At 43.2% G+C, this 21,813-nt stretch overlaps 2 protein-coding genes across 2 annotated transcripts; both read right to left on the bottom strand.

Moving 5' to 3' along the window:
* Positions 1-712: 712 nt before the first annotated feature.
* mapk12b (mitogen-activated protein kinase 12b) lies at positions 713-4,982 on the bottom strand. Its single transcript, XM_070928673.1, has 12 exons — positions 4,864-4,982; positions 3,950-4,079; positions 3,726-3,784; positions 3,517-3,628; positions 3,324-3,353; positions 2,728-2,775; positions 2,525-2,639; positions 2,344-2,415; positions 1,991-2,070; positions 1,802-1,880; positions 1,538-1,711; positions 713-888 (listed from the first exon to the last, which is right to left on the bottom strand). Exons 1-12 carry the CDS (start codon positions 4,980-4,982, stop codon positions 824-826), a joined length of 1,083 nt encoding a protein of 360 aa, XP_070784774.1. The 3' UTR covers positions 713-823.
* A 4,020-nt stretch (positions 4,983-9,002) lies between these two features.
* mapk11 (mitogen-activated protein kinase 11) lies at positions 9,003-21,056 on the bottom strand. The gene is made up of 12 exons (XM_070928674.1): positions 20,944-21,056; positions 13,447-13,576; positions 13,282-13,340; positions 12,975-13,086; positions 12,191-12,220; positions 11,483-11,530; positions 11,284-11,398; positions 11,121-11,192; positions 10,609-10,688; positions 10,277-10,355; positions 9,891-10,064; positions 9,003-9,123 (listed from the first exon to the last, which is right to left on the bottom strand). The coding sequence occupies exons 1-12, from the start codon at positions 21,054-21,056 to the stop codon at positions 9,050-9,052; spliced, it is 1,086 nt and encodes a 361-aa protein (XP_070784775.1). The 3' UTR covers positions 9,003-9,049.
* Positions 21,057-21,813: the final 757 nt, after the last annotated feature.

Here is a 21,813-nt window from a genome sequence, read left to right as displayed (position 1 = left end):
TATATTTACTAATAAATCCTGGGTCAGTTTTCTAGATGAGATGGGAGTCCATGGAGAAGCTCAGTTGTAAGAGTGGGGGATTACATTGCTCCCTTCTTTGGGCTTTGGGCTTAGAGCTGCTTTAAGGGAGTGTTTTGGAGATTGTAGGGTGGTGTAATGGTTTGGAGACTGGCCCAAATAAGGGCAATGTCACAGGTCCGATCACTGTAAAAGGGAATATGTCCCAAACAAATCGGATTTCATGTCGGAAAACATATATATACAACAAAGTGTAATCAAAAATGCATCATCATATCTTAGCTATGAACACCTAAAGTAAATTTGAGAATTAGTCCTTTTTGTTGGCCCTGTTTAATTGTTTGTGGGACCTGCAGTGGTTAATATGATACGTGTGGTAACATTATTCACTACCGCCTTCACTTGGTATTCACCTTGGTACTGTACAATGGGTGCGCTCGCCCTTAGTTCCAGAAATGCATCCACTATCAGAATAAAATATCAAAATGTAAACAGACAAAAAAAAAAAGCTGCTACATAATGGATAGACTGACGTCAAGGGGGCAGTTAGCATGAATTCAAACATGTTGTCTATGGAGGATGGACAAAATAATGTGACACACACACACTAAAATATCAACTGAGCCTCTTAACAATTGAGCAAAATCATATTTTATTGAAAGCAAAAACTTTAACAATCTAATAATATCCATCACTCCTACACAAACACAAAAAAAGTCAACAAGATAATTATATTTTTGGATGAAGGTGTGTGTGTGTATGTGTGAGCGTGTGCAATTTTGTGTGTAAGGATGTGTTTGTTTTTTTAAAGTGACGTCTCTCTGGAGTCCCTCTGCGGCCTGAAGGTCAGTATCTCAGTGAAAGTGTGACCTGCACAAACACAAAAGAGATTATTATGCACGAGCCTTTCTAAATCATGTCTGTGTCCTGCTTTTCTTTTTTTCTGTTAGTTACTCCTGTTGCACATACAGTAAACGGCACATTTTGTGTATTATTATGTGCCAAAAGGAGCATCTAAGATCTTCAGTGACCTCCTGTGGCAAACAGCAGGTACTATAACAGCACTGAAAGAATTCATTTCCTGCCACCCCCCCATCGACACATCCAGCGGACACGAAGCAACATCATCGTGTTTCAAGTGACCTGATGAGTCCAATATTTACTCTCCTTTTAGTTCTATTTAGCTATTAAATGCTGCACTACGTTCACCAGCTAGCCGCGAACTTTGTCCGTGTGCTGTTTGGTTGTGGTCATGTTTTGCGTTTAGCGTCTATCAGAAGACAGCTGCGAAGATTAATGAGATTGATGAGAGCCAAAACAGTAAAGTCGCAGGCTTTAAAACCAAAGCAATTTGCTGAAAGAGGCTAATACGCCCCATAGAGAACAGCAGAATTTGGTGATAATTTTCTGTGGGTTCGTGACACTTTTCACATTACATACAGTCTCTTCACCCATTGTTGATATAAAATAGGGACTGATGCAGCTTTACATCTGAGTCAGCCTCTCCCCTCTGCCTTACGTTTCCACTGGTCCAGCTGCAGGTCTGTGTTGTCCATGGTCTGATCGTAAGGCAGCGCCTCCGTCTCCTCCTCGGCATCTCTGAACTCGCTGAAGAAGGGCAGGTCGAGTGCCTCTGAGGCACTCACCCTCCGCTCAGGGTCCAGAAGCAGCATCTTTTCCAAAACACACACTGCTGTGTTGCAGATATACATGTCAAGGTCAGCATGACAGAGTTTAGTGCACCAACGCCTGAGTAAACTGGAGAACGGGGATCTTTACGTACCATTTGAGCTAGCTTTGGAGAATATACCGTGCAAATCTTTTTTTGGCACTTTCGCTAGGCTTCTGATGTAGTTTTTGGCCTGTTGAGAGAGGAAGTGTAGGAAAGGATGAAAAAGGTAGTTGTTTCGTACAGATTTTGCATGGAGCATATCTTTAATGCGTGAGTCTGACCCCCGGGGGTACGACTTACGTCTTGGCTCTGTAGCTTCACAACAAAGTCAGCAGTTGGCGTTCCTGTAATCTTCATGATTTCTTTGAGCTGGTCCAGGTCTGGCAGTATGGTCAAGTATCATCTGTTGCATGGGTTTTTACCTTTCAAATATGAGCTCTCTATTCAGCTTACAATGCTAGCAAAGTACAGACAGTAGAAACAGGAAAATTGCCTTTACTAAGGAAGGATTTTGTTGGTTTAGAAGGACAGCTGGCCAGGATCTGAAACATATATTTAGCCACAGGTTCAACTAAATATTTGTGATGCTGACACATTATTAAGACATTTAAACAAGACAAAGCCAAGCCGGTGAAGATGACATTTCAGGATACGATCATTTCCTTTGAACAGCGGCTTTCCCAGCAGCATCTCTGCCATAATACAACCCGCCGACCAGATATCCACTGCAACGAAGAGCAAACATCAGCTTTCTCATTGAAGCTGGGTCATGAAACAGGTCTCTGTGCCTCTTTTTATGCAGTCCTGTTGACACAAAATGTGAAGAATGTTTACCAGTTTGCGTGTAGTGCATCCAGTTGAGGATGACCTCGGGGGCTCGGTACCAGCGTGTCACGACGTAGCCGGTCATTTCTGCGTCAGCCTGTCTCGCTAGGCCAAAGTCGAGGATCTGAAGCAGAAAAAGCAGAACCGTCACATGAATGTGTCGATGCATGGGATGTTCACAGTAAGACAGCTTTCTGTAAAAGTTGGATTACCTTTAGCTCACAGTCCGGGTTAATGGCTAAATTTCCAGGTTTAAGGTCCTGTGAGATACAGAAATGTGAGACAAAGAGAGAAATAGTTTTACAGGAAGTGATGGGAGTCATCCGAAGACATTTGTTTGTGCTTGTTTTCATGTTTGGAGGGAAAAAATGTAGTATAGTGAAATCCTTCAATTTTAATCATATTAATCAAGATTTCTGCTTCCTGAGACACACTTAAGGGTAAATGGGAACTTTGGAACCCTGAACTTTGACTGGAAGGCTGCTGCCTCCTCCAGGGGCTGACAACAATAAGCCATATTCAGCCATTCAGTCGGAACATGACAAACTCAGATTTTCAAGATGAATTCATACAATTTCTACTGGTAGGCTAATAAAATCTTTCTATGCAGTAAGCCGTTAAGTGGGCGGGTAAAGCCAAAGAGAGATGCATCGACATCTGGGACAACAAAATTGAATAGACAGCGTATCATTGTGTCTAGAAAATACACACTCCCTGTGTGGGAATCGGGATGAATGGGATTGAGTGTGAAAAAGAGCAAGAGCCCCACCCCCAAAGCTCATAGACCGAAAGGTCAAAGTTCACGCACCCTGTGGATGATCCCTGCAGAGTGGATGTACTGAGGAGAAAGGAGATAAAGACAAACATCAGCAACTCTCTGATACAAGCATACGACCCTCTCTGTTTCCCGTACTTATTAACAATGGTGGAGGAAACATAATTTACACTCATTTCCAGCGGATGCTGTTAAAGATACAGTATGTGTTGGTTGTGGTGTTCACCTTGAGTCCCTTCAGCATCTGATAGATGAGGAACTGCACTCTGTCCTCTGACAGTCTCTCCAGCTTCATCAGCTTGCCGAGGTCAGTGCCCATGAATGGCATCACCAGGTAACTGTGGACAAGAGAAGAGGAGTCCAATCACTCCGGGGGGGGGGGGTGGAATAACAACCCATTTGACAATCAGCACTCAGGAATGCACATGAACTTACAAGTCACGTAAGCGGTCCAGTGAGATTTCAGCAGTGAAAACATCCAGCAGCCCGATGACCTGAGAAAATGACATTTTCTCCTGTCAGTTATGTTGTAGTCAAATGTATTTCCCCTTCCATCTGTCTAATTCTTCATCATTAAATGTGTTTCAGAGTAGATTTCTTTCATTACAGACTGAAGACACAAGCTTTAAAATATACATCTGCCTCTTTTGTCTTCTTACATTTTCATGCTTCATGTGTTTGAGGAGTCGCAACTCTCTGTACGCCCTCTTGGCAAAAAGTTTGGACTGGAAGGGCCGGTGAAGTTTCTTGATGGCCACCTGGGTCCCCGCCCGGCGGTCCCATGCTGAACTGAAAGGGACAGATACATACGTGTGTTGTAGTTCAAAAGAAAGGGTTGAATGGGTATAACTTCAATCCCCAAAGACGTTCTTCTCTGCAGACATGTCTATGAGGAAATCCACGGGTGTAATTAACAACATCTAAGTGGAACAGTGCCTCATTAATGATATTATTTACACCTGAGTGACAGGTCACAGGCCTGCTGTGGAAAAAAAAGCTGTTGTGATTGAAGACAAAGTTGTGGCGCATTCTATGCTCTTAACTCGGGGTCTTTGACTTCTTCCAACAATGAGATTGGGGGGTGGTTCTCTTTGTTGTCCCCTCATCCACACAACACAATGCCCAGAGAGGCCCTGCAGAGCCAGCTGTGGAGAGACTGCTGGCCAAAATACCCCACACAAGCTGTAGTGCTGCTGCAGATATATCATAGTAGGTTAAGTATACTGAGGTAAAAATCTACTTGAGTGACATAAGATAAAACAGGCTGGACAGGGTATAAGTTACTACTTCTTTTACTTTCACTTTCTTCTTTTCTTTTAAAATACTGAAAATACCAAAAAAAAAAGGGGAGAACTGTTTGTTGGTTTTCAATAGACTGCAGTAAAAAGACTTGATTTGTTACTTCCAAACTTCTCTTTCAGAGCAGGAAGAGGTGGCTCTGCATGCATCTGACAATGAACAGAACTATTTGAATGTGTGATCCAACATGAACCCAGGCTCCCAATCAGCTGATACCAAAATGCAATCAATACTTCTCTGAGCAATGAATTTGACAACTTCTCCCTAAACTTACCACACAGTCCCGTAGGCTCCTGTTCCGACCTGCTTCAGGTCCCGGTACCGCTCCGGAACCTCCCACACGGTCCTGTTTACCTCCTGCCTGTAGAATCCCGTCCTGGAGCGCACAGCCATACCCCAACGACTAGACTAGGCTGAGGTCAGGATGCGGGTCCGCTCGACTCTCGGGTCCGGTCCGCTCCGTCCTCTCATGTGAACAAACTGACTTTTCAAACGCCCGAGATCGCCGCAGTCCGTCCCGCAGAGAAGAGTCTGGTGGGGCGCAAATTCCTCCAGATGAACCAGTGGACCACTGGAGAGCTTTGCGGGGTCTCCAGTTACACCCCCAACACACATACATTGTTAGTCATGGCTCCTGGTCGCCCAGGGCAGTCTGTGGGAGTGTCTACAATGTGTGTGTGTGTGTGTGTGTGTGTGTGTGTGTGTGTGGGGCGCATCTGCCCACCCTAAGGTTAAACCCCTATAATATACCTATCATGTTTCTGTCATCATAGAAGGCCACAAAAACTTAACTGTCATTATAAGTTACAGTGAGTAAACTGGAAAAGTTTTAGTTTAGTTTAGTTTAGTCTATGTTGTGTTATATTATACTATTCTGTATTATAGTATGCTATTTTATTCTATACTATGTATACTGTACCATACTATCTGATATTATATGATTCTATTCTGTACTAATCTATACTATAGCCTACTGAACTATAGGCTACTACACTATGTTATACAATACCATTCTATATTATACTCTGCTATACTATATTATAGTGTAGACCTACTATACTGTTCTTTATTATACTATGCTATACTGTGCCATACTATAGAATATAGCCCAGGGGTATTAATGTGCAGCCTCCACTCCTCTAGGAGGGCGTTCTACAAGATTTTGGAGCATGGCTGCAGGGATTGGCTCCTATTCATCCACAATAATGTAAGGCCTGGCTCGCCGTTGGCATCCCAATTCATCCCAAAGGCGTTGGATGGGGTTGAGGTCAGGGCTCTGTGAAGGCCGGTCATGGTATGCGGATGGGGTTGTCCACATACTTTTGTCCAAGGTGTATACGAAAATGACTGAATGCTGCAGAGAATATATGAGACAGAGACATGCTGACTAACAGAAATGATGGTGTTTATTCTGTCGAAGCCAAGACTTGCCAAATCCTATTACCCGTTGATGATGAGTGAGAAAATCATCTGAATCGTTTGAAAAGTGGAAGCTGACATTCAGTTTAGTTGAATGTGAAACGCATGGCTACTGTTGAATCACATGCCACCATGTACTCAAAAGACACTTCTAACTTGTAACATACATACAGTATACATATACATTCGATTTGCAGTTTGCTATTCAAATCCACCACATATACAACATCCACATAAGCACATAACACTTTAACATTCAGAGCTCCAACACGCGTTGACTGAGACAGACGCTTTTGATTCATCTGGACTGTAAATTCAACATTTTGCATCCAGTGCTAATGGACGATTTGCACAAAGGCTACATGTAGCGCTCCAGTGTGAACCATTACAGGAAAATAATAGCTAAGAGTAGGTTTCCTTTCTTTTGTTCCTCAAAAAGGACTCCTAAATGATAAATTGACGTTTTAGTTCACTGCTTCTTTGAGGCAGAAACATCTCATTGGTTGAGTTAAACTTGAGTGGGTTAATCCTAAGAGCCACATCACATTTAGCATTCATTAAAATACAACTGATTTTGACCTGGGTTAAAAGCCAAATGTAAAGCTAGCTTGTAACTGAGCTCTTTAGCTAACCAAAGGAGCTGCTAGCTTCACCTGTCATTAGTATCCAACTTGTATCCAGATAGTATGCAGAGTAAGTGTAAGAATGTGTCTGCAGAAGTGAAATTTCCTTTTCTTTCTGTCTTATTCCTTTGTTCATCTCAAAGTTAGCTTGCAGCTCTTTAGCTAACCTACAGGGCTACAAGTCACATAGGAAGGTCAGTTAAACGAACTAACCTAGAAAACGTATATCTGCTTTACACCTGCCATTGGTATCCAGATAGTGTACTGGTTAAGTTTAAGAATGCATAAACCGTCAGATATAAACTGGATTTATATCTGCGCCGCCTTTTACCTCCCAAAATGTCAACCAGCATCAGTTAATGAACCCTCCACTTTACCTCTAGTTCTATTATTCATTTCATATCTGCAGCTAATTAAACCTCAGCCAACCGTGTGTACCCATCATGCTACAGTTAGACCAGTAGCTCCACGCTGCACTAAACAGGAGCCTGAAAATTTCAGGTTGATGCATTTAACTTTGACAAAGATGTGGGCAAACCCCTTCGCTGGAGGTGGTTTGAGGAACTGAATCACCATCCTTGATAAATGCATCTTTTGTGTGATGATAAATCTATTTATATGGAGGTATATACCATTAAAATGATTATACTACATCCTCTGATTACCCAAGATACATGAAAGACTGTGTCTGAGCAGTAGACTTCAGACTTCGACACATCAGTGCTGTCCTCTTTTACCTCTTGACATTTTCACTGACCTTCGGTACTAATCTGGAAACCCATTGTTCACTGGCTCTGCACACTGTGGGTTGACACAACCAGTTTGTTTCTACCTCAGCAAGACGTTTGTGCAACTAAAACTCCAGTCTGCTGCAAGATGAATGACGCAACGTTGGTGAGGAAATCAGCCATTTGATGTAATAATCCGCATATGCACTGAGCTCATGCTGCTTATACGAATGTTACCTATGAGGGAGATTCTTTAAGAGGACTATGGGTACAATAATGTTGCGATAATAATTGCAGCAATACTGAAATACCCACAATCGAGGTAAAAAAAAACAAACATCCCCAATGTTTTCGTACAATGATCACTAATGAATGTCTTCAATCTGGATTGTTTTGTTTGTAACACCCAGGCATCATCAAAACTGAAAAGAAGCCGAGGAAACATGAAAGGTCACTAATTAGCCCCCTGGTTGCCACAAGCACCCAAATATGGCTGCTTTATAGGAATCATCAGCCTGGAGCGTTTGACCGGTCATTGTTGTGATGGAACTAGCAGTTGGGTAATGTCTTATCATCCAGCACAGTTACACACCTTCTGAGAACTGTTTCTAACAGTTTACAAAATGCCCGCAATCTTAATTACTGCAAACACAAACCGGGGCTGTAAAAGACACAGCGTGGGAACTATGGAGACCTGATGGAGCGCTACCAAAGCCAACAGGTGATCCGAAATCAGCCATCAGTGGAAACTGTATACGAGTAGCGAGGCCACACTGTAAACACAGACCTGCAGCACAGTCACTCTGCTCTAGCTTTGGCATGTATTAATTAGCGTGCTAATTAATAGCACAGTTGGTGTTTACTATTCTGTAAGCAGGAGAGGATGACTTCATGTGAGGAAGAACAGCCATTTTTGTTCGCTTTTGTATAATTGTTTTTTTGCTGTGCGGAAATGACAAAGATAAAACAGGTTGAAAGTTGGTCACATTTCCTGATAGCGCCTTTCTCTGACCCTCAGGCTGTTACAGCAGTGTGGCAGATGCAATAAGCAGTCTCAATGGTTATAATACAGCACCGGTAATATTCTGTGATAATAAAAATGCACAAAAATCATGCAGTAGTATGCAGGCTAAATGCTAAGCTGTTATGTGACATGACGTGGCATTGCTGCAAGCCTTTAAACATGACTTCCATATATGAAAGCAGTGACTGCTTATGGCATTTGTCAGGATGAGGGACTAGACGGCACTCTGTCGTGGCTTTGGAAATCCTAGTGTGCAGTTTTTGTCTTCCTTCGATACCTTTTATATTAGTCTGTAAACACAGTTCATTTCAATAAAGTTGCTCCCTCGCATGAATCCTCCTGTCCTCTGCTGATGTGACCCCAAACCCTGACCCTGACGTAGCCACATTGAATGGTTCTTCATTTTACTCTCACTGAGCTAAAACATGAGAGGAAGCAACTTTCTGGACTCTAAAATGCCCCCTGTAATCGCAATGTGTGCATCTGACCCCGTGGAGACCGTCCTGTCCCTGCTGCTCAAATAAACTCATGACAGGCAATTAAACACAGTCACACTGAGCAGAGGGGAAGGCAGAGTTTTCTTCTTCACTTGGCTTGCCAAAGTCCTTCTCCCACTCACTGAGTACATGGTCCCTCTTCAGGTAAAGGTTTAAAGCAGAAAGAGGCTTACTGCTCCACCTGAAGGCTATCAGTCTTGCCGCCGGATGCTTTGAAGCTGCTCACCTCTTCGAATACCAACTCTGTGCACATAGACGAAAGAAAACATGTCAGGAGTGCTGATTAAGATTTGAGCCGTGTAAAGACGGGGTGAGGAATATTTCAAACCTGTTTAAGGTGAAAAGAAAACACAATGAAATGGCATAAAACACCCTTGAAGTTTCAATGTCACGACACAGTAAAGTGATTTAATATAAAAACCAAGAGTCCTTCATTCTGTGCTATTATAATTGTGCTTGTTCAGCTTGGCATACTGGTCTATCAAAGAAACTCAAAATTAGGATGCAAACCGTGCAAAAAAACAAATCCACCATGACTCACATCAGCTCGGGGGCATTTCACAAACCATAAAGCTCTCTGCTGAAATGAAACATAATCATACTTAAGATGTTATAAATGGCATCGCTAAATATTTCAAAACCCATAGTAGGCCTACTTTGGTGGTGTAGTCAGCATTCTCGGAACAAGCTCAAACTCATCGTTGCATAACCCGCAGTGAGTTCTGCAGCTTGAGGCTGACTTTGGATCTGTGGCTTCAATTTGTGCAACTTCCTCCTCTGCAAATCAAATCTGCCCTTCCAAAGTCGGAAGTGAGAGCATTTCGTTTTGCAGAAATGGAGAAGTAGACGATATCTGGACATTTTAAAATGCCACGGAGAAGCTGCAATCACATCATGTTTTTGTTATTGCCTTCCATCAAGGACGACAGCGGAAATAAGCGTTTTATTGTGCTATCCGCTGTTAGCTGTTTTAAATCATATATCGTGCTACTTTCATATCAAAACTTTACCTTTCCATTCTTCTAGAGTTCGGTCTTTACTCTCCAGCGTTTGATCGTAAGGTGGGGCCTCTGGCTCGTCGTCTGGATCATGATACTGTGAGAAGTAGGGGTGGGACAGAGCCTCACTGGCTGAGATCCTCCCGTCACAGTCCAGGACCAGCATACGCTTCAATAGGTCGACAGCTAACAAGAGGCAGAAACAGACAGACAGGTGAGAGGGAAGCTGGGATAAACGAGCTTAAACCCAAAGGGCCAAACCAGTGTAACTGAATTATTTGCAATATGGCGAGAGCAACTTGAGCTTCAGCAGCCTGTCGAAGCCTTTCAATTGAGTTTAACAAGATGAGGAACCAGTTTGCAGTGCGTCACCCACCTAGTGGATTTGCATCACCCACCTAGTGGATTTGCTCCTCTAAAGATCTTTTCCAGGTCCTGCTGGGGCATGAAGGGCAGAGACTGGATGTACTTCTGCGCCTGCAAATAGACACCAGTGTTCAACTCACAATGTGGATCATTTGGTGTCAGTTAGTGATCAATCACCCCAACACTCACATATTGACAAGTCAATCAACAGCCATGTCAGTGGAATGCGTAATCAATTAGAACAGGTTGCATGTGTCAGTGGAAGCAGCATTACAGTGTGTGCATAACGGATTCTTTTTCACATTCTTGTTAAACCAAAATGGCTCTTCCCAATCGTCCCTCTATTCATTCGTCCCTCTCTCACATGTTCAGAGCAGATCTTCTTTAACAGCTCGGGCGTCGGAGTCCCAACCACCTCCATGATTCTCTTCAGCTGGTCAATATCTTAGTGCAGGAGGAGTTAAGGGCTGTTAAGATGCGTGAAAAGTCATCAGCCATATTATCATCCTATTATCTTGTCACATTGGAAATCAGCTGAGACAGAAACTCTGCTGGCTGAGCACTGCTGAAAGTCAACAGTTCTTTTTTTAGACAGCAAGTCCCACAACACACAAAGATCAGTAAATCAAATTCGTTTTAGCTCCGCTCTCCGACGCCGAATACAACAACCTAGATAATTCAGCCTTTTGTGATCGCTCCTATTCATTCCCCACTTCTCTCTGTTGACCCACATCCCCTTTAGAAAGGCCTGGGATTGTGATGCAAATCCACAAGAGGTCTGAGTCCACAGGGCACTTTAAAGAGGTAATGGAAGGTTGATGCTAAAGGGGGGGGGGGACTACAAATTGCAGTGGTAGCCATGCTGATGAAGGATACAGTCAGTGCCAGGAAAAAGGACTTTTCCCTTCAGCAGCTCTCCCATAATGCATCCCACTGACCAAATATCAACTGGAACAGAAACACCAGAGGATTAATCATTCAACTAATATTTCTGATATTAAAAAGTGTCTTAAATATCTCTTATTTGATGTCATCTTACCATTCTGATTGTAGTGCATCCAGTTCAGCATGATCTCCGGCGCTCGATACCAGCGAGTTGCCACGTACCCTGTCATCTCGTCGTCTGTCTGTCTGGCCAATCCAAAGTCAAGGATCTGTAGGACAGACCGTTTTTTGTTTGATGAAGTTCGTAGGTTGGAGTGAAGGAACTGTAGGTTCATACTGAAGGTCAGTCTTACCCTCAGCTCGCAGTCCTCATTCACGGCCACATTACTTGGCTTGAGGTCCTGGGAAAGACAGAAAAGCAGACAGGGGAGGAGAGAAACGTGATTTGTATGAAGACGCATCTGCAGAGCGAGGGATGTTTGTGAATATAAAAACAACATACACCACTCAGCTTCTGTTTGTTATTCATTCTTTGGCCATTTTCGCTGCTTTAACTGATTTCAAAATAGCCATTCCTGTACCCAAATATTAAATACTCACTCCTTCTGTCCAGGCAACTACATTTCACCCAACTTTAACAACCTTGGAGAACCATAAAAACAGGCCATTTATACACCTGCGTTAGTATAAGATGCTCTTCTACAAACTCACTTTTGCATTTAAAATTCAAACACTGTTGTTTATCTTCAATCTCTTACAAACCCCACAGAACTTTATCCAGGGTTTCTCAAAAAATCCCAGGCTGAACTGTGTGTGTTATCCACAAGACTTCTAGAATATATCCGTTTGAATGAATTACGCAGCCACATGAAACATGCAGTGTGGGGCTTGAGCTTTTCACTCAGTGGAAACATCACACATCTTCAATGAAGAGTCAGAACAAGCTTATGATACTGTCAGACAGATACGGTGTGAAATGTTCATTTTAAACCAGGCAAGCGCTGTTGTGTTTTCTCAAACTTGATGGTGAAAAATCACAAGGGCAAAGAGAAGGCACTCACTCTGTGGATCAATCCCGCTGAATGGATGTACTGTTCGACAGGCGGTGGGGTGGGGCAGGAAGATGGGGGAGGAGAGAGAGGACATAAAGAGAGACAGGGGTCAACAGTGCAGTTCACCATATTAGCCCCTGCCTAAAGGGAGACCGCTTTTGTCTGTCCCATGGTAACCGGGGAGGCCAAACAGCCGGCCCCGCTGTCTGCTGGACCGATGCAGTGTTCGCAAGCTTTGGACAGAATTCGCAAAGAATAACAGAATGTCAACCTCTATAAATATAAAGAGTGTTTGTGCAACGTAGACTGTGGTTTCCAAATTCTGACAGAAAGATCGCTGACAGGCTGCATTCACTTCAAGCATGGTATACTACAGTGGTTCCCCAACAGGGTTACTCCAGCAGTTGCCAGGGGATACGTGAAAAAATTGTAGCTCAACTAATTTTTGACAGTTGAAATAGTTAGCTAAAAATAATGGATAAATGGCTAAAATAGGTGGCTAAAAGCAATCGATGTATGTTTTAAATGAGTGGGTTCTGAAGGCAAACTTGACCATAGTATGAAAACAATATTGTAACAATATCCATTTGATACAATCAACTGTGTTAAATAGCACCCAGTTTAAAATCGATTCAACACATTTGGAAAATGACAGGTAGAATCAATAGTTCATCTGACAGGGCTGTGGAGGTACATCAGACGGTTGGGAACCGCTGCTCTACTGTCTGCATGTTACACATGTATGTCTGCTGCTATCAGTGTACAGCCGGTGTATCGTGTTGCAGTGAACTACCTTGAGGCCACGGAGAAGCTGGTAAATTAAGAACTGCACGTGCTCGTCTGACAACCTCTGGAATTTCACGATGTTGTTGAGGTCTGCACCCATCAGGTTGGTCACCAGGTAGCTGGAAAAGGCGAGAGTGTAAGAGAGAATGGGGGGTTGGGAACATAGTGATGCTGCCATGGCAACCTTCAGCCATTTCTACAAGCCTATAATCCCCTAGGATCGCCCCCCCCCCACCAACCCTGCACTCTAATGACAGAATCATTGCATTTTTTGGTGAAAATAGCTTGTAAACATGAAGGGATAAAAGATTTACAGTTCATTGAAGTCCTCTAATGTTGCAGCAGGTGTGAAGACATCCAGCAGCCCTATTACCTGCAGTGACAGAGACAGAGACAAGCAGAGCTGATCAATAACAGAGCAGAAACATGCAGAGAGCTGCGTCTGTCTGTCTCTGGGTATTTTCATAAGGAGCACTAACATTCTCATGTTTCATGTGCTTGAGCAGCCTGAGTTCCCGGTACGAGCGGCGGCTGTGGATCAGAGACTGGAAAGGCCTGGACAGTTTCTTCACCGCAACCTTCTGCCGTAAGACAACATCGTACGCCGAACTGGAGAGACAAAACAGAGAGAAATAAATAGTAAAGCCTTGTCTGAACGAACATGAACATGGCTGAATCGTTGCTTATTGTATCCAGTGTCATTACTGAAATCTAAAGCAATCATGTTTGTGAGATATTAGATAACAAGATTGTTACCATCGTCATGTCTGTATGGTAAATGTGAAGCTACAGCCAAGGAGACGGTTAGCTTAGCTTAGCATAAGGACTGGAAACAGGAAGAAACAGCTAGACTTTGGGACAGAGCTAGACTAGCTGTTCACCCCTGTTTCCTGTCCTCATGCTAAGATAAGCTAAGTCCAGCACCTCGTCTCCCGGCAAATTGTCCTTTTCACTATGAAACTAAACAAACGAGATACAACGTGTTCATTAGTGAGATTTAGAAGTGGTGATGGCTGGATCTTGTTACTTTTGGACAGAACCAAACGTGTTGTCTCCCCTCTGTGTCCAGTCTTTATTTCCCATTACAGTAATCCCAAAATATCTCAGTAGCATCATCTGATATCAGATGATGCTACTGAGAGCATGTCTATATATTATTGAGAGTGGATAAAGAGAGAGACAGAGACTAATGCAGAGAGAGGAGAGGGTGAAAGAGGAAGTGGTGGTGGAACAAGAGAAGTGAGGATGTCGGATATTGTAAAAGTGCCGTGGTTTATTTCATCTGCCTCTTTTTGAAATGTAAATGTCATTCCACATATTGAACGCTGAGCCCCGCTGCTGCTTGTGCCGTTGCCTTTGTGGTGTGATGCCTTTTCAGTCCTGCCAGCTTTTTAGCACTCACACTAATAATAACACAGCCATCAGAGAGCAGAGCAGACAAACAGGAAGGAAACATGGGTGAGAATTGAGAAATGCTGCAGAGTACAGCAGAAACTGAGCAAGAAGCAAGAAGTGAAACACTGGAAAAAGTGGAGTAGAGAAGAGAGCAGAGAAAGACCTTGAAAAGAAGATTTATACAGTACATTTACACATAGAACTCAGACTCAATGCATGGTATAAAGCTCTTTATGCCATTATATATACTATTAGTTTATCTGACTGACTTCTGATCACTTAAGGGGAAATTCCCTCTTGCTTACATGCAAAGTTCTTCTGAATGTGCAATGTACTTTTGGTGAAACCACAACCTGCCATCTTTTACTCTCAACAGAATACCTTGATTGGCAGCTTGATGCACTGCAGCAGGATTCTTGACCTGTAGTGTTCAGCTGTCAGTTTTAGATGAGGGTGGAGGCAGTGACACAGTATATTAAATGCAATATAGCGAGAGCCACACCTGCTTACTCAACTGCCTTGCTGCACAGCACTCGGATCGGTTTCATTCTGTTGTGGGCGCGATAACAGACTCTTCAGCAGTGGATTTCTCCCTGAATGATGTTCAGTGACAGTGCTACAGTAGAGAGCTCTAGAAAGAAGCCATCAAGCTACTGTAGAGGAGGCCTACAATCAATAAAAATCATCTTGGCATAAAAATGAATGTAAAAAACTGCAATGGCAGTTTTGCATGTAGATTTAATGAATAGTTCGACTAGATTTAGGAAATTCCTTGCTCATATCTGTCAGTTGAATATGAAACTACACCTGGTAGATTATTAGCTCAGAATAAAGACTGGAAACAAGGGAAGCAGCCTGGGTCTATAGTTTAATCTGTACAAAAAAACGGTACATTTCAGACTATTTGTTGGCGGATTTGTTTTAACTTTGGACAGAGCCGGGCTACAGCTGTTTACCCCGGTTTCCAGCCTTCAAGCAAACCACCTCCTTGCGAACAGATGAGAGTGGCATCAACCTTCTCATCTCACTCATAGCAAGAGACCATACACACATCTTTCCCAAAACTATTCCTTTAATTTACATCTCTCTAATTTCAATCTGACCGTGTATAAAAGGGCCCCATGCAGGCCCAGAAACACCACCAAACTGTCTCTGTTCTGACTATGTTTGACTTTCTAAAATGTATCCAGACTCTCCATGGAGGGGGCCTGTGTAGATTGCAATTTCTGAAATATCTCCTCTCCTAAAAACAAGTTCACAGCGGGTACAGGATATGGTCACCTTGAGACAGACGGAGTAGAAGTTCCAAATGATGCGTGTCTCCTGCTTTTTCCACCGTATGAACCTCACTGTAAACATTACTGTATCATCTCATAGTGGCCTATAATGCTTACACGCATGAGTAAGCTGCTCTCTTGCACAGTTGAGCGCATCCATGTGGCTCTCTTTCTGTCTTGTAATCACCTGCTGCCAGTCCGGATGCCCCCGCCGGGCTTCAGCCAGGACAGCAGCCAGTCTCCTCTCTCTGACATGAACCAGGCCCGCCCCCCCCCCCCCCCCGCCTCACACATACCTTCCTCTCTGCCATCTTCCATACATGGGTCTGACTGCACTGCTGTCAGCGCACACAGCCCAGCCAAGGCATCGATTTCTCCCCTCTTCTTTTGTCTCTGTCTTTTGTTTTTTTTTTTATATCCAAGCTCATAATGCACCTCCGGTTTCAAAGAGGAAGAGGGGGAAGAGGCAGTTAATATAAACTGCGAGATGGGTCAAGTGCTCTGCTCATGCACAAAGGAAAACTGTTTTTATGTACATTTTCTGACCTTATCAGTAAATGTGAACCATTCTGATTAAATCAAGAGGAAATATATATATGATTTGCATATACTTGAAATGGGGGGAGGAAATTATAATTTGTTCTACAGATTGTCCCCAGGGTTTGTTTCTCGCATCCAGCATAGTATCCAATCCATTGCAATAATTTGACATTTAGGGAAATACGCTTCTTCAATTTCTTGCCGAGAGTTCGATGAAAAGATGTCTGTATTCTGAATATTAAGCTCCAGCCAGCATCTGGTTATTTTAGCTTAGCATAAAGACTGGAAACAAGGGAACAGCTAGCTTAAGACGGCAGCAAAATCCACCTATCAGCACCTCTAAGGCTCACTAATTATATCTTGTTTGTTTGATTAATACAAAAAGCTGAGTCAAAATGAAAATGTGCAGTTTTAAGGGAGGTTACGTGGGGGACTCTTTCTGGGCCAGATGCAGTGACAAGTTTTGTCAGCTTCGGGCAGAGCAAGGCTAGCTGTTTTCCCCTGGGTCCAGTCATTATGCTAAGCTATGCTAACGGGCTGGTGGCTGTGAGAGCGGTATCGATCTTCCCATCTAGCTCTCGGCAAGAAAGCAAATTAACCTATTTCCAAAACTGTCACGCCATTTCTTTAAGCACTCTGCCCCCAGATATCCAAACACAGACACTATCATTATGGCCCGCATGCATCTGTATCTTTTAAATTGCACTGCGGTCCCATGATAAGCACCATCTACCCAAACGAGATCAGCAACAAATCAGAACCCCAATCTCACTCTCTGCTCGGTTTATCATATTTCCAATCAACAATCTGACAAGCGGAGACATAACAGTTTTGACAGGGGAAAATGAAGCAGTCATGTTTTATTCATAGTTCTCCAAATGAGAGGCTTCGTGCCAAAGTTCTGGTTTACTGAACAGATGTTACGTATGCTGACATGAGATGAAAGCAGCCTTGATCAGCTTAGTGCACATTCTCCCTTGATGTTCAGTCTCGACCGGTCCAACATCGGCCCAGCTTTTGTCTCAAGGAGAGGAAGCAGAAAAAAAGAATATTCAATGGGATCACGGTTTGACGGCAGCAAACTGAGAAGACAGTAACTCTGGATTAGGCTGGGGACATGACAGTGTTCAGTCCTCCAAACTTTGTCTCATGACAAAATTCAAGAGGCAGCGCGTGTTAAATTATGAAATCAGCTTTGTGTTTATGATGCTCCACTCTCTTGTGCTTTGCAGCTCTAAAATCTCTCCATAGCCATTCCTTACTGGCTGACATAATCCCTTTCACCTACTGTACTATTCTCTTTCTAAACTGTTCCCGTGTCGTTCGGTTCCCCCTCTCCCACTGGTGTCGGGGATATAAGTTCTTCAGCTCTAGCTATAATGGATTATATTATCTTGTCGGATCCTTGACCTCAGGCCTGCAGTCTCAAGAGGGTTTACAGAGAGAACGAGCCGCTATTTGAGATAAATGATGAGAGCTGTTTTACTGTGCATCTCAAGAGGTAGATTGTGGGACTTTCCTAACTCCCCCCCCACCCCCATCACGACAAACATGCATACATATGTCATACTCTGAAGGCCCATCCCCCAGCTGGCTGCTGATCAAGTCTTGCCATGAGAAAGCCACTGACAATGGCTGGAGATCAACATTAACAATGCAGGGCAATGCTGGGTGGTGTGTGTGGAGGAATGTCCTTTGTGTGTGTGTGTGTGTGTGTGTGTGTGTGTGTGTGTGTATAATTCAAGAAAGAGTTTTAGTAAGATTTAGTAAGTCTAGGCATCTCACCAGTGACATGATGTACTATCCATTTGATGCCTTGAGCTCAGAATGTGCAGAGCATGAAACAGGAGGAGAAACACACCTGCTAATCCCCTAATCTTAGTCTACCACTTCAACTTCTTCTGATAATTCCAAACAAGCCAGACACATAAAACACGTCACTAAACGGCTTCCAGACACCTTTAGAGCAACCACAGATGCTTGTACCTCAGGAGCTACGTGGAAAGATTGTGGAGTAGCTCTATTAGTTTGAATGGTTAGCTAAAAGTAATAGATGTTACAGTTGAAATAGCTAAAAGTGGTGGATAAACTGGAATAATGGATAAATGGTTGGTAGTATTCAAATGATAGGGTTGGGTGGTCTGGGTATCTTTTTATCTACAAAGCCCTTACTGGAAAATGACCATGTTAACTTTCAGCATTGCTTTATCACAGCCGCTCTACTGACTGGCTCTCGCTTCATCTTCCACGACTTAGGGCTTGACAACTTGGAGAGACTGCTTTTCATTTTAGTGCACTTGACTCCGAGAACAAAACACAGCACCTCCTTAAAATCAATACACTTACAGCTTTTGGGCATCTCACACCTCCCAACCTCTACATGTAATTGCTTTACATGACTGTATTTCATTTTACATTTTAATGAGCTTAATAACTTTTCTCTGGTAGTACATCTCTTTGTGGTTGTTTTTCCCTTTTCTCTGCTATTGTAATTGCCTTGATGTCGATGTAAATGAGGGTCACGACTAAATATCTCTGCAGTATTAATAAAGGTTGATTGAATATTATGAAATCGGAGAAATTCTAGAAAGGGCCATTCAGGGCAATAGATGGACATGAACTCTGACTTTGGCTTTGAGGAACCCTTAGAGATCATGAGTAACAGATGAGAACGCTACGTTGCTTAGGGCAACAACTTTCTGTCAACAAAGACAAGCTTCATGTACCGTTGAATGGATGCTTTGATAATACCGCACATGCATTTGCGGCTTGCGTGTTCAAAATGGGAATCAAACCTTGTGAGTTTCATGCTCCAAAAAATGCCCGTGTGCGTATAATCTTCCTGAGAGTGAATGAAACTGTCATCACTCTTGTGCTATTCTAAGCAGAGCTTTAAAGCCGTAACATTGGCTAGATGTTTGTGCACAAAATACTCCTGTGGGAGCCTGAATCATATAATGGAGCTCCAACAAAGAAGCGCATCCCATCTCCTATGAATTCAGACAGTCTCTTAATCAACATCTGGCTTGACAGGAAGTCAGCTGTTGGGATGAAACCTCCTTTCTGGGGATGCAGGCCAACATATGGGCTCTTTATCTTTATCTTTTAGTGAGTTAGTTTGTGATGTGACAAAATACAGTGCCTGAATCCATGACGATATAGGAACATGGTGGGAGAGTGATCCTTCAACAAAAGCTCCTCTCCTACACTCCTGGGACAAAAATGTCTGACAAAGTGAGAATAAGATGGAGAATAAGAGTTAGGGATACTTCTTCGTCTACACAGAGAAAGCCCAAACAAAAAATGATGGATTGAAACTTAACAGCCAATTCCAGACTGCCTCCTAAACAGCACAGAGTGAGTGCTCCATCTGGAGAAATTTGGACTCACTGACATTAAATCTTCTGCCTCTCTCATGCCTTTGGTACAAAGCATCACAGGACTTGGACTTAGACTTGCAGGATTTGGGGACGTACAGTGTAGCAAAGCTGGCCCACAAATCTCCATTTTTCTCATTGTAATCTGCTCAAAGCGCATATGCTCAAGTCAGGGGTGTCATCTGTGGGCAGAGACTGAATTCACTGTGCAGGTGATAGAATAAGCTTTTAACCCATGTTCACAAAGGGGCCATTCTAACTGGAAGATAATTTAAGTGCAGAAATGAAATGTCCTTTTACACCTACAAAGCTTCTTTTAAATAGATGTGTCTCTCCGTAGTTCAGTGTTTGGCCCAGCTGGCAGGATCAAACAGTTCTCTGTTGAAGGTTTTCAGAGTACTTCAGGCCTAACAGTAGCTTCTCTCTCCCATCACGGAGCTGCCAGCATGCCACGTTGCGTAGAAAAGCTTTAACCATATTCGTGTCTTGGACATGTGATATCATTTCACTATGACCAGTCACGCAAGCCATTCCCTCAGCATTTTCTTAGGTAAGCACCAGCCTGCTATTACAGCTTAATTAATATTGACTGTTGGAGGTGGTTATCACCATGACACATCGCCATGGCAACGGGATCCCGCCGGCTGATGCGGATCGGTCCAAAATTAAAGCAATTTCATGTGGCAAGATTGGAAATGTCTGCATCCACACAGAGGAGGTGTGCAGGTGTGTGCGAGGACTGTGCAGAATGAATATGCACGCACCTACTGTGGGCTGCACGTGTCAGAGTTGCATTGTGTTATCCATCCCTTTCCAGATGTGGCATTCAGGGTCCCAACTACACCAGCCTCTGCAGACTTTCTCCTCATATTTACAGTATAGAGACTATGCGTGTGTGTGTGCGCGCGCGCATGGGGCGGGTGGGGGGATTATTTGGGAAATTCCTGTGATGATGCTGTCTCATGCTTTAATTCCCCTCCACACATGCAGACACAGCAGACAGTGAGCTGTGGGATAGAAACCTGCAGACCTGCTGTGTCTTTCTGTATGCACATCAGAACACATAAAGACATCTTCATCTGCGTATTGAAACATGGAAATAATACTATTATTTGATGTTTTTCTCCTGAAATATTGATCCCGAAGCTGCAAAGGCATCGGGGGGGGATAATAATACGGCGGTAATAACAACAATAAACCCCCAGACGATCAGTTTCCACAAGCTGCTTCATCCTGACACAGCCGACACGTACGCATCGCTATGCTGATGCATCATGACCAATATACGGTAAATGTTGAGGCTGTGCAGCCTCGCCCCGCCACCCCTCCTGCACAAACACATAGACTAAACACACACATACACACACACACACACACAAACACTCACCACACCGAGCCGTAGGCTCCGGAGCCCACCGGCGTCAGGTTCTGGTACCGCTCCGGAACCTCCCACACAGTCTTGTTCAGCTCCTGCCGGTAGAATCCTGGTCTGGCGGACATTTCTTCGAGCCGGCTACAGAAAAGAAAGGAGTGAGTTAAAAAAAAAAGGAGAAGTGGGAGAATGGAAATGAACGGAGGAGACGGTGGATGGGAACGGAGGCGCGGGCCGCCGTCTGCTGCCTGAGCCTGCGCTGCTGTTGCACACCCCGCACCGGCCAGTGACAGCCTAGCTCTCTCTCTCTCTCTCTCTCTCTCTCTCTCTCTCTCTCTCTCTCTCTCTCTCTCTCTCTCGCTCTCTCTCTCTCAATAGACTATCATTAATAACAGAAATAAGAAAAATATTATATTACATTACATTCTACTATATCATATTATATTATACACTATAATAATTACACAACATATATATATATATATATATATATATATGCATGTGCATGTGGGCACAATAAACAAAAAAGCTTAAGCATTAATAGATTTCTGGCCACTAGGGGGCAGAAAGATTTCAAAACAAACTGACAGACTCAATTATACAGTGCATTTGTAAGTTGTGAAAACAAAATAAGTTAAGAGACGCTAAAAAAAGATGCACAAAGTTGAAGAGCTGGGTGATTCGTCTCTGTGACCTCTTTCACATTACACATGTCAGCAACTGTTGATATGAAAAGAAGTATTTGTTGATATTTCTTTGTGCTGTAGTTTACTGAAATAATCAATTAGAGGCTTAATGTTACAGGATAATTTTCGAAATTGATGAAATACTATGATATAAATAAGTAGAATATAAAGAAATACACAAGACCAAGAAAAAGACACA

Source organism: Enoplosus armatus, chromosome 22, assembly GCF_043641665.1.
Source record: "Enoplosus armatus isolate fEnoArm2 chromosome 22, fEnoArm2.hap1, whole genome shotgun sequence".
Lineage (NCBI taxonomy): Eukaryota > Metazoa > Chordata > Actinopteri > Centrarchiformes > Enoplosidae > Enoplosus > Enoplosus armatus.
Note: the sequence above shows the minus strand (reverse complement) of the source record. Positions and strands in the feature narration are given on the sequence as shown.